Genomic DNA, 14,770 nt, shown 5'->3' on the forward strand with positions numbered 1-14,770 from the left:
ATTGTCAATATTATATAGTTTTAGATGGCTAAGGCTTGAAATCACATGAAAGGAGCATTTTACTAAGTTTTAGGATGCACTTTCACCTTTACCCACAAAGTGATTAAAAATTGCCCTTCCAAAAGCCAAAATCTTCCTAGAAAGTGGTTTTATGATGGGTTTTTCGTTTGGAACGAAAAATTTACCTTGATTAATTATGACATGCAATTATTGGATTATGTGTTTGATTATACCATTAATCTTCTACAATATCATTCCTTATTAAGCAGGTTTATAATGTAAATTGGTTGCTTAATTTGGATAGCTCTTAATTTTACATAAACTTGGAATTATTCATTCTTGCAATTTGATTGCTTGTAATGTGTAAGTTTATGTTGAAAATGATTTTTGAACCCTTAAAAATAGTTAAAGATTCAATCTTTAATGGTTTAAATGGTTGAATCTTAACTTGCTAAAATCCAAAGTTGACAAATTTTGAGTTTTAATCATTTTGGAAGTTGATTAAAATCATGAATGTTCATACTTGTGCTTGAAATATTAATCTTATTATTGGAAGAATGTTAACGTTCAAATATGCATGAATAATTGTTGGATAAATTATTTCATTGGATGATTGAATATTTATTCAACTAATTTTTTCAAATCTCATTATTAATTTTAATTTTTTGGTTAAATTAATTATGAGACAAGCCCTCAATTTTATTGCATCAAGTTGAGCCAAATTTTTTTAAAAAGTAGTTCTTGAATTAATTTTGGTTTGTGCACTAAAATTGGATTAATTTAAGTTAGACTTGTTTTAATTTCAAAATTGCTCAAATGTTAGTTCTAAAATTCAATTTGGAATTAACTTAGAGTCACACAAAAATTGGAGTAAAATCCCGAAGCACAAAATGCAAAATAAAACCTTCATGCTTCGAGCACTAAGGCTCGGCTTGCAGGACTGCTTGCGTAGCCCGCCATGTTGTTGCCGAGCCAGGTGTGTGCATGTGTGTGCGTGTATGTGTGGCTGCAAGCACACTTGGTGCGGAGGGCATGCGGGGATGGCAGCATGGCGTGGCAAGCCAGCAGCAGCAGCGCCTAGCAGCAGCTCGGCACGCAAGGCCCAGCACTTGCGTGCGTGCGAACAACTAGGGTTGCTAGGCAACGTCAGCCCATGGCCTTAGCATGGCTGCTAGGCCTCGCAACCTAGAAGCACCCATTTTTAAGTGGGAGCTAAGGGCCCAGTTTTGTTCTATCCTTAATGTTTCCTTGTTTTATTTTGCGATTTTATTTAAAACGAGGCTAGGCCACAAAATTGTACTTGCTCGGTTTAATTATTAATTAATTGGATTAATTTAATTAAGTTGGATGTGGAATTTAGTGGGAGCTTCATTAATCGGTTTTGAGCTTAATTAAGCCTTAATTGTGCTTTTCTTCATTGCGTTAGTACACATAATTGGATAAACACTTGACTAGTTTTAATTAGGCATGTTAAACGGATTAACCACCTAAGTTAGTAACTAGTACGTGCTCATTTGATACAATGTTTTGTATTGTTGCTTGTGTTATTGGTAAAATTGCATGGGCAATTCACTTTAGAAGTGAATGGGTGAATGGAATATTATAAATGTTCTTATTCAGGTTTTTACAAAAGGGCAACTAGTATGGCCCCACTAAGATAGTAAATACGGTCTGCGTTCCGTTTTTTATTTTTGTAAATTTAAATACGGACTACGTTCCGTTAAGTTTTTGTACTTAGATTATTTAGATTAGTCCTAGTTACTAGTAGTTGCATATTTGATGGTGAAGTCTAAAGACGGCGTTTCTAAGAAGATGAAGCCAAAAGATGCAATGGTGACCTTGAAGATTGGATGCTTCGAGTTTCAAGGGGTCATGCTAGTTTGCCATGCGTCTTTAATTATCTTTTTATATATTTTCATTATATATAATTGTGATATTAGATGCATGTTTAGGATTTCTAACGTTGGATGATTAATTTAGTTCACTTAAATAAACCAACATAGAAACCCTAAGTCCCAAAGAATATTGAGTTAAAATTGCCATTCCAAAATGACACTTACAGAACTATTAAGAATAGTAATGGGCTATGCCAAAGCAAGGCATTACTACTTTCATAGGGAAATAAGGTGTTTCAGGGTTTTCTATGTCCTACGGGGAAGTTACAATTTCAAGACTAGATTACGAGCGCTTGTACCTACAAAACAACGGAGACTCCGGTTGGTGGGATCTCCGCCTCCGACAATCAAGTTAGAACGTGTTCGGATGTAAAAAGTACAGAATATAAATGGGATCAGGTTCCTCTTAGGAAAGAAATGATCATCCGGCTATAACAAACAGCCTCAATATCCGAGTGTAAACTCTCAAGTGTGTTTAACTCTGCAATTAATGCTCTCACTGAATGTTTGTGAATGTTGTTCCCCATGTGGGAGCATCTCCCTTTTATAGGGTCTCGAAGTACGTGCCCAGTCCTAGGTTATGGAAACCTAGGACTGATTGGGCTGCCTAGGAGTTTGGGCTTTGAACGCAGCCATTCCTAGTTGGATATCTGTCTGCCACGTGTCGTGCCCTGATTGGTCCACTTTGGACTCTTCACTGAGTGACACGTATTTTGAATTTTAGGGGTGCTCCTTGAAATTTCAGGGGTGCTCCTTGAAATTCTTACCCTTCTATATAAGGGTGGCGCCCCAATCATTTTCACACCTTCTCAAGATTTTCAAACATAGAATCTCTGGACTTTTTAGGAAAGATCTTGTCATTCATGAGAGAAACGACTGGTGCTTGTCCCTGACCGCCTGTTTTTACAGCAGTTCAAGACCTTTTCAAGCGTCTTCAGCACTCTTAAACCAAAGGTAACCGCCTGCTTCTCTCTCGTACTTTTACTTTGTTTCTTTCCTTTTTGAAAATGGTTTCTCAAAAGCACACGACACGGCCTAGGTTAGTGATCAGCCGGTCACCTGGGATGGCTGAATCTAGAACTAGGAGTGCCGACTACCCCTTGCTGGACCACACTTTGCGAACTTCTCCGAGTCCGACTGTCTATGTGTCTGTGCAGGACACCATGGCCACAATTAAGCAAACAGTCAGGCAACAATATACAGACGGCTCCTTTAGGGCGCCTCTTAGTGAACTTTCTGACATGCCGCCCCTCAGATGATTTTATATTAAATAAATTAGGGGATGAGTTACAAAGCGAAGTCTCAGGCTCTGTTGGCCAGGCCCCACAGATGGACGCTGGGTCCGACAACTCGGATAGTGAGTCTAAGCCTAGTACTTCTGGCAGATCCTCCAATGACTCCGAGGAAATGCGCTCTCGGCTAGAGACAGCGAGAGAGTCCCTTTCTGCAAAAAGGGGGAGAATTGGGCCGAGCTGTCTGCTACCCGCCGGGTGGATTTTGCCGCTTATTATCATCACGTTCCCGCGGGCAGGCGGAAAGCAATGGCTGATAAAATAGGGACTTTTAGAGCTGAACATGTCATGGGACATGACATTATCTTAGTTGTGCCGAATGCTGAGGACACGACACGGCCTAGGTTAGTGATCAGCCGATCACCGAGGACGGCTGAATCTAGAACTAGGAGTGCCGACTACCCCTTGCTGGACCACACTTTGCGAACTTCTCCGAGTCCGACTATCTATGTGTCTGTGCAGGACACCATGGCCACAATTAAGCAAACAGTCAGGCATCAATATACAGACGGCTCCTTTAGGGCGCCTCTTAGTGAACTTTCTGACGTGCCGCCCCTCAAATGATTTTATATTAAATGTATTAGAGGATGAGTTACAAAGCGAAGTCTCAGGCTCTGTTGGCCAAGCCCCTCAGATGGACGCTAGGTCCAACAGCTCGGACAGTGAGTCTAAGCCTAGTACTTCTAGCAGATCCTCCAATGACTCCGAGGAAATGCGCTCTCGGCTGGAGACAGCGAGAGAGTCCCTTTCTGCGAAAAAGGGGAGAATTGGGCCGAGCCGTCTGTTACCCGCCGAGTGGATTTTGCCGCTTATTATCATCACGTTCCCGCGGGTAGGCGGAAAGCAATGGCTGATAAAATAGGGACTTTTAAAGTTGAACATGTCATGGGACATGGCATTATCTTGGTTGTGCCGGATGCTGAGGACACCGTAGTCTAGCCAGAGGCATCCAGCTACGGGGACGAATGCTTTGGCTGTTATGAGGTGGCCATTCAAGCTGGCTTTAGATTTCCCCTTCATCCGACCGTGGAGCGAATCTTAGATGGATACCAACTGGGTGTTTGGCAACTTGCCCCAAATTCTTGGTTTAATATCCTGGGTTATGTTGCCGCTTGCGAAGTGCTGGAAGTAGATCCCAGCTTCGAGGTATTCGCCCACATGCATTACCTCAGTCGAACCCTAAAAACAAGCGGGTCCGACTGGTACACTTTGTCTAGCCACAAGGGCTACATGATGATAATTGGGAAGGAAAACAAATGGAAGGACTGGAGAAACAAGTTCTACATTGTATCCTACCCTGACAAAGTGAACAACAAAAAATACAACAAGTGGAATCGGAACCCACCTCTGCTATCAGACGGATTTGAATTGCCGCCTGTTCCTAGAAAAGCCAAGGAGGAGATCTTCGACAAAGGCCTCTTCAAGGTGACCATCCGGCCTAATGAGGAAATCGGAGTAAGAGAGGTCATACCTCAAAGTTATATCCCTCATTATGATTGGCTATTTGACGGGAACTATTTAGCCGCATGCGGTCTTAGCGTTGAGAGGCCGAGAGGTAGTTGGCCGAATGCTTTAGTTCTTTAGTAAGACTTTGATTGTTTTATATATCTTAATTAACCATTTAAAATTTCTTGTGTAGACAAAGCAATGGAAAAACTCTCGGCCACCAGGAAGCCAGCCGCCTACTACCGCTCCCTTTTGGGCAAGCAGAAGGGCGAGGAGACGTCTGCTGCTCAAACACCCAAGGTGAGCCTTTCTTTAATTTGACTAAGTCTTGATATACTTTTCCCGCCTGCTTCTTACTCATGTTGGCTTATATGCAAGGCAATTCAGCCAAACCTTCTCTATGTTCACAACCGGACCCGAAGCTTTAGAAGCAGACAGCCGGCGATGTGACGACTCTTGACAGGTCCAGGAAACATGTAGCGGCCCAGAGGCCTGGAAGGACTCATCATCCCAAATCCCCAGCCGTCTCTGAGGCTAGCCAGCCCCAAAAGGAGAAGGAGGTGGCCGAAGGTATTTCAAGCTTTAGTCCTTTGCCTTACCCTTGTAGGGTAAAATCCAATCAGCAGTCGACCAGTACTTCTGAATGCAGCCGGTCTATAGATCGAGTTTACACCAAGTATTTACAAAGTGTTGATTGTGCAAATGCCCCTCAAAGGCCGAATCTTCAACAGCTAGCCAAGACCATGCTGAGAGCCATCTCTCATGAGGACAGGAAGTCAGTTAGAGGAGTCGGCACCCTCAACCTTGATGCCATCCTCGCTCTTCACGCTGAGGTACTTTAACTTGTAATTTTTTACTTCTTTTTCTTTACACAACTCTTAGAGCCGCGTGTTACTGATGTTCTCTTTTGCCGAATACAGTGTATGCTGCGAGTGCATGGACTTAGAAAGCCCATCAATGAGGAGACCAAGGGGGTAAAAGCTGCGAATGCTCGCTCCGCCTCTTCTCTAGATACGACCATGTTTCAGATTGCTCAAAATAAAATATTGACGGCTGACATACTTTATTCATAAGCGACCGCCAACCTGCAGGTCAAGGCTGATTTAGACGCTACGAAGAGGCGGGTCTCTGAGCTGGAGCAGAAGGTCAAGTACCTCAAGGCTAAGCTTGAGCCCCTCAAAGAGGCGGACGAGGAAGCTGCCGGCCTCCACACCCGGGTGGACAAACTCAAGGCCAGGCTGCAAAACTAGGAGGTCCAACTTGCCAAGAAGTATACTTCAAGGGTTGAGGAGGAAAAGGTGGCCCTGGTCAAACTGATGATGGACGACTGCAATCCCATCATGAAGATGACTTGGGAGGCTCTTTTCCCGGATGTTGGCTATGACGGCTGGAAGAATCAATTCGCCGCCTCCTCTCAAGAGTACAATGACAAACACCTGAATCAAGTTCAAGAGGAAGAGGAGGAAGAGGAGGACTGATTCGGCCGAGGGGTCTGGTCAGGAGGAGGAGGAGGATGCTGAAAAGAAACATGAGCCGACTGGGGAGGAGAAGGAGGCGGCTGCTGATACTGAAAAGCCTCCTTCTGAAGCTTAAGCCTTGGGTAGTTTTTTCAGCGGCCGGATGGCCATGTACTTATTTCTTCGGCCTGCGTGCCGTATGTTTCAATGTATCTTTACCGACCGAGGGGTCGGGTTTAACAATTCCTGCCGATTGTACCGGTTAACTCTTTTTGTCAGTCATGAGGCCGTCTATTTTTATGAATCATCCGACCATTTGGCCGGTTTCACCAATTCATACTTGCTTTGAATTTTTGCATTCCATAAATTTTTGCTAAGTATAACTTGCTTTTTGTATGAATGCTTTTTTCATCATACCGACTCTTTTCTCCCCTGAGCGGCTGTGCGTCTGGTTTTCAAAGGTAAATTGATTGACTTGGACATTTTTGATACTTTAGGGAGTATGACTGATTTCCAAGTCAATCAATCACTATGGTGATTGCCCCAAAACCAGCGGATGGTCGGCTATTGCACAGGCGAGTATATATTATCCGGCCATCGGCCTCATTGTAGCTCTAAGACGAACACGCTTAGCTGCTAAATTTTTATACTTAGCTTATTCTGTTGATTCTGTTAGGTTTTCAAGTAATTCAATAACAAGAACTACTTTAACAATTGTGGGAACAAAACCTAACTATGTATAATTAATAATGAATTATACAATAATCCAAATACAATTCAATGTACTACAACCATACACCAATTTATCAAAGTATTACAGAAAAACACAATGAAAACACTAGTTGTGAAAGATAATATACTTGCCTCTACTCCAAGCCTTAATAACCAAAATGAACATGAGAAAACCGGTGACCACTCGAGTCTAAATCCTTGATACACTGTCTTAGGCGTGTAAACACTTTCCTAAAGAGTTTAATTTCCCCCACAATGGTTATTGGGTTTGATTCGGAAATACTCTTTGAGATACAAAAGACAGCCCAACGTTCTTTGCACTTAAGAATCGTAGAAAAGATGATCAATTCACAAATAGAATTAATTGGAAGAGATTTGATAAGCGCACTTTAGGGCGCGCTTTAGAGCATATAATAGGAAGATTTTGGACGTATTTAGGACCGTTTTGGTCGTTTATTGCCTTGTTATGCTTATATCCCTTGTATTACGTGCTTCATGGGTTTTGGGTTGTTTTTGATGTGTTTTCAGGTATAATTGACCGAGTTTAGTCGGGTCCCGAACCATTGGTACGTGATCGAGCCAACCTTGATCGTATACGAGGAACTAAGGGGATTTTCAAGAGTTTACACAAGATGCACCAGATTAAGCACGACCGTGCCAAGTCAGGCCAGTGCCCGTGTCAGCCAATTTCCATGCCCGTGCCAGTGCAAGATTCAGCACGGCCGTGCCAAAATTGAAGATATTGCGGATTAGCTACTGCCATGCTTGCACGGCTGTGCCACTTCTAGCACGACCGTGCTGATTCTAGAAGGGTCGCGCATTCAACTTTCCGGATTAGAAGACATATAAAAGGCCCAATTATAAGGGTTGTTTCTAGACAGATTTGGAAAGAGATTAGAGACGTATTTTTCAGAGAGACTTTGTAGAGAGGTAGAGAGCACTTCCGTAGTTGAGATTTCATAGATTTGATCTAGTTAATCGTAGTTTTCCAGATTGATTCGAAGCAAGATTCGTTGGGATTCTTTGTATTATTCATTGACATCGGATATCAAAGTTCCAAACTTTGTCATTGATTCGCATCAATACAATTGGTATTATTCATTCTTGTTTATTAATCAAGCTTTATTATTCCTTAATCAGAATTCATGTTTAGATCTATTATGCTTTTGGAATTCATTATTGCTTTGATTATGAATATGTGTGAGTAGTCTCCTAGCTAGGGTTTCGGGATGAAACCCGGCCTAGGTAATCTATGTAATTGAGGGTTGATTTTGATAAACGGATTGTGATTAAATTCATTATATGCGATTGCATGTTAATTCATTATAATAGGAGTAGCTAACCTATAATCTTGAATTTGATTGCATGATATTCTTGATTTGAACAAGAGATTGTGAATTGAGTATTTCATTGTTGAATGTGGTTTGATTATGTATTGAGTAATGTTAAGTGCATGAGAAATCCAAGCTTAGTATTGCCCGTTGTCTTCCTACCACATGATATTGATCAGACATATAGTCTTTGCATATCCCGTTTGTCTCTGTGATTCCTTGTTGCTTAGTTACCAATGGTTAGGCGGATTCCCGTTCTCCCTAGTGTCTTAGTTTATTGATTATTTCATCTTATTAGTAGTATTTTAGAACACCATCTTCCATTGATTTCGAACTAGCTTAGGTTTTAGGATTGATTAGTAGCTACTCCCGTTCTTCGTGGACCGAACCTTTATTTGCCATTATACTGGTTATAGGGTGTTCGTATAAGTATTGTTTAATTAAGAGTTAGATTGTAGCGACCGATTTAACGCTTGTCAAAATGGCGCCGTTGCTATTTGATTTCTTGAGTGTAGTTCTTAAAACAAAAATACAAAAAGATTTTTCTTTTTGGCTACACTTGTAGCCCTGCTATTTGATTGGTTTGGTTAGTGTGTATGCGCAGGTCTAAACAGGGAGAGTTAATACCCTTCAATCCTGAAATCGAAAGGACTTTGAAAAGCAATCGAAAATCCCGATCGAAATCATCAAACTCTCAAGGAAAGGAAACCGACCCAAGCACACAACCAGTTCCAATGACAGAAAATCAGCCACCACCACGACCTCTAAAGGAGTTGGGAACTCCCGGGGCATATAGAGCTTCAAGTGGGATTGCTCCACCCACTACTGAGGCCAATGACTTCGAGATCCGGCCGGCCATGATCACCCTCATCGAGCGAAGGCAGTTTAGTGGTGCAAAGCATGAGAGCCCTTTGGCTCATCTGAATGAATTTGAGAAGTACTGCAACACTATCAAGGTCAATGGGGTGAATCAAGAGTTCGTGAGATTAAAGCTTTTCCCATTTTCACTCATCGGGAGAGCCCTCGAATGGTTAGAGAAGGAGGTTAAACTAAACACTCTACACACTTGGGATGATGTCACGACAGCATTTTTGGGAAGATTCTATTCTCAAAATAAAACGGCCGATGCTAGAGCTTTGATCCAAGGATTTCGGCAAAGGAGTGGGGAGTCAATCTACGAAGCATGGGAAAGGTACAAGGAGTACCAAAGAGAGTTCCCGCACCACGGAATTCCAACATACCAGGTGCTACAGATATTCTATGGAGGATTGAGTCCTCAAGGGAAGACCAGTTTGGATGCGGGAGCAGGTGGCCCCATTATGAACAAAACCGAAGAAGAAGTCATTGATATCATAGAAGATGTGGTACGACACCACATGGATTGGCAAGATGGAGAGCGGGAAGCTACAAGCAAGAGTGGAGGAACGGTCTATTCGATAGATCACCTCAACGCAATTGGAAATTTGACATCGCAAATTGCCAATCTAGGGAAGGAGATGTTTATTATCAAAGAAAATCTCGATGCCCCACCGCATCAAAATCTTCCATCCCATTCTAAGGGAGCAGGTACGAATTCTAACTCCTATAATATGCCTGCTGGATGTACTTTCTGTGAAAACTGTGGATCCTATGATCATGATACCTCTGCCTGTAACTTAGATTCCCAATTTCAAACTAATTGTAATGATGGTAATGATTGTGATAATGAAAAAGTCAATGCCTTGTCTTATGATAATAGACCTAGGAATGACAATAACAGATATTTACCACCAAATCAAAGAGGGAACAATTATAATCAACAAGGTAATAATTTTGATAACCAACAGCAAAACCAGTGGGGAAACAGGAACCAAAGGGACCAAAATCCCCAAGGATCCTATAATCAACATGGTAACTTTGGTAATCAAAATCAATACCAACAAAATGCAGGTAATCAGGGTAATCAAGGGCAATACAATCAAAACATGAATGCCAATAACAGGGGAAACTGGAATAACAATGGTAACAGGAACTTCCAAAATCAAAATCCCCAACAATCTAATGTGCGTGGTTCTCGAGCTCCTAATGACAATTACTATGCTCAAGGACCACCGCAGAGGGCTAGTTTGGAGGAGATGATGGAAGCACAGTCTAAAATGTTCAACACTTTCATGGCCACTAGTGATAAAAAGTTTAGTGAAGTGATGACACATAATAAGATGCTTGAATCCCAGATTTCTCAGTTGGCTAGTGCTATAAAAGATGGGGTTGGAGTTTCAAAACTCCCGCCTCAAGGTAGTGACCCTAAAAATTCTGTGAATGCTATCACCACTAGGAGTGGAAAGACTTTGATAGGGAGCGATAATGTAATACCACCAAAGAGTCAACCTGTGACTCCACCTATCACTGATAATGTTGTAGACAGTGAGGATGAGAGGACCAAAGAGAATGATAAAACTATTGAGGTCCTAAAAGAAAAGGAAGGTACACAAGTTAAAGAACCTAATCTATTGCAAAAACTTCCTTACACCCATAAGTTCGTGAGACACAAGCTAGATGTCCAATTTGGTAAGTTTTTGGAGACTTTGAAACAAATTCTCCTTTCCATACCATTCACCGATGCTATAAAGCAAATGCCTAACTATTCTAGGTTTTTGAAAGATATTTTGAGTGGTAGGAGGAATTGTGATGGGGTGGAAACTGTTAACCTCACTGCGAATTATAGTGCAATCATTATGAACAAAATGCCTCCTAAATTAGGAGATCCAGGTAATTTCTTAATCCCTTGTGCTATTAATAAAATGAAAATTGATAATACATTATGTGATCTTGGGGCTAGTGTTAGTCTTATGCCATATTCTGTATATCAACGTTTAGGGGTAGGAGAACTTCTTCCTACCAACATTACCCTGCAGTTAGCTGATCGTTCGATCAAATTTCCTAAGGGTAAGGTGGAGGATGTTCCCCTACGGGTTGGGAAATTTGTGATACCTGTTGATTTTGTGGTTTTGGAAATGGATGAGGATAATCATATACCCATTATTCTTGGACGACCTTTCCTAGCTACCTCAGGTGCTCTCATTGATGTGAAGAGTGCTAAGATTTCTTTAAAGGTAGGAGAGGAGGTCCTTGATTTTGATTTGAATAAAAGCATGCAATATCCATGCTCTAGTTCCGAAAACTGCATGATGATTGACACTATTGATTCGATTGTTTCTAGTATGCATACACAATTTCTCTCTTCTAACCATGATCTTGAGCCAAGTGATACCGAGGAGGACAGGGACATGGAAGAGCAATTTCTTGACGGAGATGAAGGAGAACACAAGCACATGGAGATCACAACCAAGTATGCTCTTGCTATAGCCGCTGCAAAAGAGGTAAATGAGGCCCCTAAGGTAGAATTAAAACCTCTACCAACACATCTAAGGTATGAATTTCTTGGTCCTAATTCAACTTACCCTGTCATCGTGAATTCTTCTTTAGATGCGGATCAAACTCGGAAGTTATGTGATGTATTGAGAGAGCATCAAAGTGCCATAGGCTATACCATTGATAACCTCAAAGGTATTAGCCCTGCTATATGTATGCATCACATAACTCTTGAGGATGGTGCGAGGCCTTCCATAGAGAGGCAGAGGAAACTTAATCCTCAAATGGGGGAGGTGGTGAAGAAAGAAATCACCAAACTCCTTGATGCATGTATCATCTTCCCCATTTCGAGCTCTAGATGGGTTTCCCCTGTGCATGTTGTCCCTAAGAAGGGGGGAATGACTGTGGTTGAGAATGAAAATGGTGAGCTCATCTCAACTAGAACAGTAACCGGTTGGCGGATGTGCATAGACTATAGACGTCTAAACGCATCTACCAAAATGGACCATTTTCCCCTCCCATTTATTGATCAAATGCTCGAAAGACTAACTAGGCACAAGTACTATTGTTTTCTTGACGGTTATTCAGGGTTTTTCCAAATACCTATCAACCCCGATGACCAAGAGAAGACAACTTTTACTTGTCCATATGGTACATTTGCCTACAGGAGAATGCCTTTTGGACTATGCAATGCACCGGGCACCTTTCAACGGTGTATGATGAGAATTTTTGGGGACATGTTGGAAGCCGAGATGGAGGTTTTCATGGATGATTTTTCAGTTGGAGGCACGTCTTTTGATGATTGCTTAGTGAACTTGGGAAAGTGCTTGCAACGATGTGAGAAGGTGAACTTGGTCCTCAACTGGGAGAAATGTCACTTCATAGTAGAGGAAGGGATTGTCCTTGGTCACAATATCTCAAATGCCGGGATAGAGGTGGATAAGGCGAAGGTCGAAGTCATCGCGAAACTACCACCACCGGTCAATGCAAAAGGGGTAAGACAATTTCTAGGGCATGCGGGTTTCTACAGGCGGTTTATAAAGGACTTCTCTCTCATAGCCAAGCCTTTAAATGCCCTACTTCAAAAGGAAGTTGATTTCAAGTTTGATGAAGAGTTCTTACATGCTTTCAACACACTCAAGAAGGCTTTGATCTCGGCTCCGATAGTGCAAGGACCAAGATGGGTCCTACCATTTGAGTTGATGTGTGATGCAAGTGATACGGCTATCGGGGGTGTTCTTGGGCAACGAGTTGAAAAGAGGCTTCACGTAATCTACTATATGTCAAAGACCTTGAATGAAGCACAAAGGAATTACACCACCATGGAGAAAGAGTTCCTAGCCATCGTTCATGCTTTTGAAAAGTTTTGGGACTACCTCATTGGTTCGAAGACAATTGTTTACACCGACCATGCCGCTATCAAGTACCTAATTTCGAAAAAGGAGTCCAAACCACGTCTCCTCCGATGGGTCCTTTCTTTGCAACAGTTTCATGTGGAGATACGGGACAAGAAGGGGGCCGAGAATGTGGTTGCGTATCAACTTTCACGCATGGAAAGGGAACAACAAGATGATGATGGGGTGCCCATTTGTGATGAATTGAAGGATGATGTCTTGTACCTCATTAAGGAGAAGGGACTGCCTTGGTTCGCGGATTTGGTAAACTATTTAGCTTGTGGGGAGCTCCCTCCCGAGTACACCAAGAACCAAAGGAAGAATCTTAGGAGAGACACTAGACACTACATTTGGGATGATCCGATCTTGTTCAAAAGAGGTGTGGACGGTCTACTAAGAAGGTGTGTTCCGGATGAGGAAACTCAAAATGTGTTGAGAATGTGCCATTCCGATCCTTGTGGAGGTCACATGGGGGCTAACAAGACGGCTCAAAAGGTTTTGCAATGTGGGCTATGATGGCCTCACATCTTTAGAGACTCATGGGCGTTTGTGAAGACATGTGATACATGCCAAAGGAGTGGAAACGTTTCTAAGAAGAATGAAATGCCCTAGCAACCCATACTTGAACTTGAAATATTTGATGTTTGGGGCATAGACTTCGTGGGACCTTTCCCTTCTTCTCGTGGGAACCAATACATACTTATGGCAGTGGACTATGTGTCAAAGTGGGTGGAAGCAATCGCCTCCCCAACAAATGACCACAAGGTGGTAGTGAAGCTCTTCAAGAAGATTATATTTCCAAGGTTTGGGGTTCCTAGAGCGGTTATAAGTGACAACGGGTCACACTTTGTGCATGGGGATTTTCAAAGAATGCTTCGCAAGAATGGAGTCCATCAAAGGTTCAGGACGACCTATCACCCTCAAACTACTGGGCAAGCGGAAGTCTCCAACCGGCAGATTAAGTCCATTCTTGAGAAGACGGTTGCGAATAATAGGAAAGATTGGTCCGACAAGCTCGATGATGCACTCTGGGCAAACCGGACAGCTTTCAAGACTCCCATTGGCACTACCCCATACAACTTGGTCTACGGGAAAGCATGTCACTTTCCGGTCGAATTAGAGCACCGCGCTCAATGGGCAATCAAGAAGATAAACTTTGAGCTAGCAAGCGCGGGGGAGCAACGGATGTTGGAGCTTCATGAGTTGGAGGAACTTCGAATGGAGCGTATGATAGTGCGAGCCTCTACAAATCGCGATCCAAGGAGTGGCATGACCGGAAAATAGAGCGAAAGGTGTTCAATGTCAGGGACAAGGTCCTCTTGTACAATCCTAGGATGAAACTCTTCCCCGGTAAGTTGATGTCAAGATGGAGGGGACCATTCACCGTCAAGGCAATTCTACCTTCCGGGGCGGTTGAACTCTATGATTCGAGTGGATTGCAGTCTTTTGTGGTAAATGGGCAAAGATTGAAGAGATACTTTGAAGGAGCCCATGTTGGTGTGATTGATGTATTCAAATGCGGTCACAAGTGTTGAATGTGACCACGTCAAGCTATCGACGTTAAACTTAGCGCTTCCGGGAGGCAACCCGATTTTCTTGCTTTTTCTTAGAGTAGTTTCTTTTGTTTTCCTTTTTATTCGTTTAGCTCCTAATTCGCTTCTCTTTCGTGTGCTATATGTATGTCTTTGTGTAGGTAAAGGACTAGTTGGAAGTCGGAAAGATGGGAGTGATGCATGTTTTAGAGGAAGAAGAAGGACTGCAGGCTGCAGCAGACAACACGGTCGTGCCATCAGACAGCACGGCCGTGCCATCAGACAGCACGGCCGTGCCAACAGACAGCACGGCCGTGCCAACAGACAGCACGGTCGTGCC

General features: G+C 42.6%; 1 protein-coding gene across 1 annotated transcript; it reads left to right on the top strand.

Annotated features, from left to right (window-relative positions):
- Nucleotides 1–13,768: 13,768 nt before the first annotated feature.
- On the top strand, nt 13,769–14,182 carry LOC110695794. Its single transcript, XM_021873025.1, has one exon. The coding sequence runs from the start codon at nt 13,769–13,771 to the stop codon at nt 14,180–14,182; it is 414 nt and encodes a 137-aa protein (XP_021728717.1).
- The last annotated feature ends 588 nt before the right edge of the window (nt 14,183–14,770 follow it).

The sequence above is a fragment of the Chenopodium quinoa genome, unplaced genomic scaffold (genome assembly GCF_001683475.1).
Source record: "Chenopodium quinoa cultivar QQ74 unplaced genomic scaffold, ASM168347v1, whole genome shotgun sequence".
Classification (NCBI taxonomy): Eukaryota; Viridiplantae; Streptophyta; class Magnoliopsida; order Caryophyllales; family Amaranthaceae; genus Chenopodium; species Chenopodium quinoa.

Coding starts and splice junctions, on each gene's coding strand:
- LOC110695794 (XM_021873025.1), top strand. CDS start 13,769: ATGCTTCGCAAGAATGGAGTCCATCAAAGGTTCAGGACGACCTATCAC.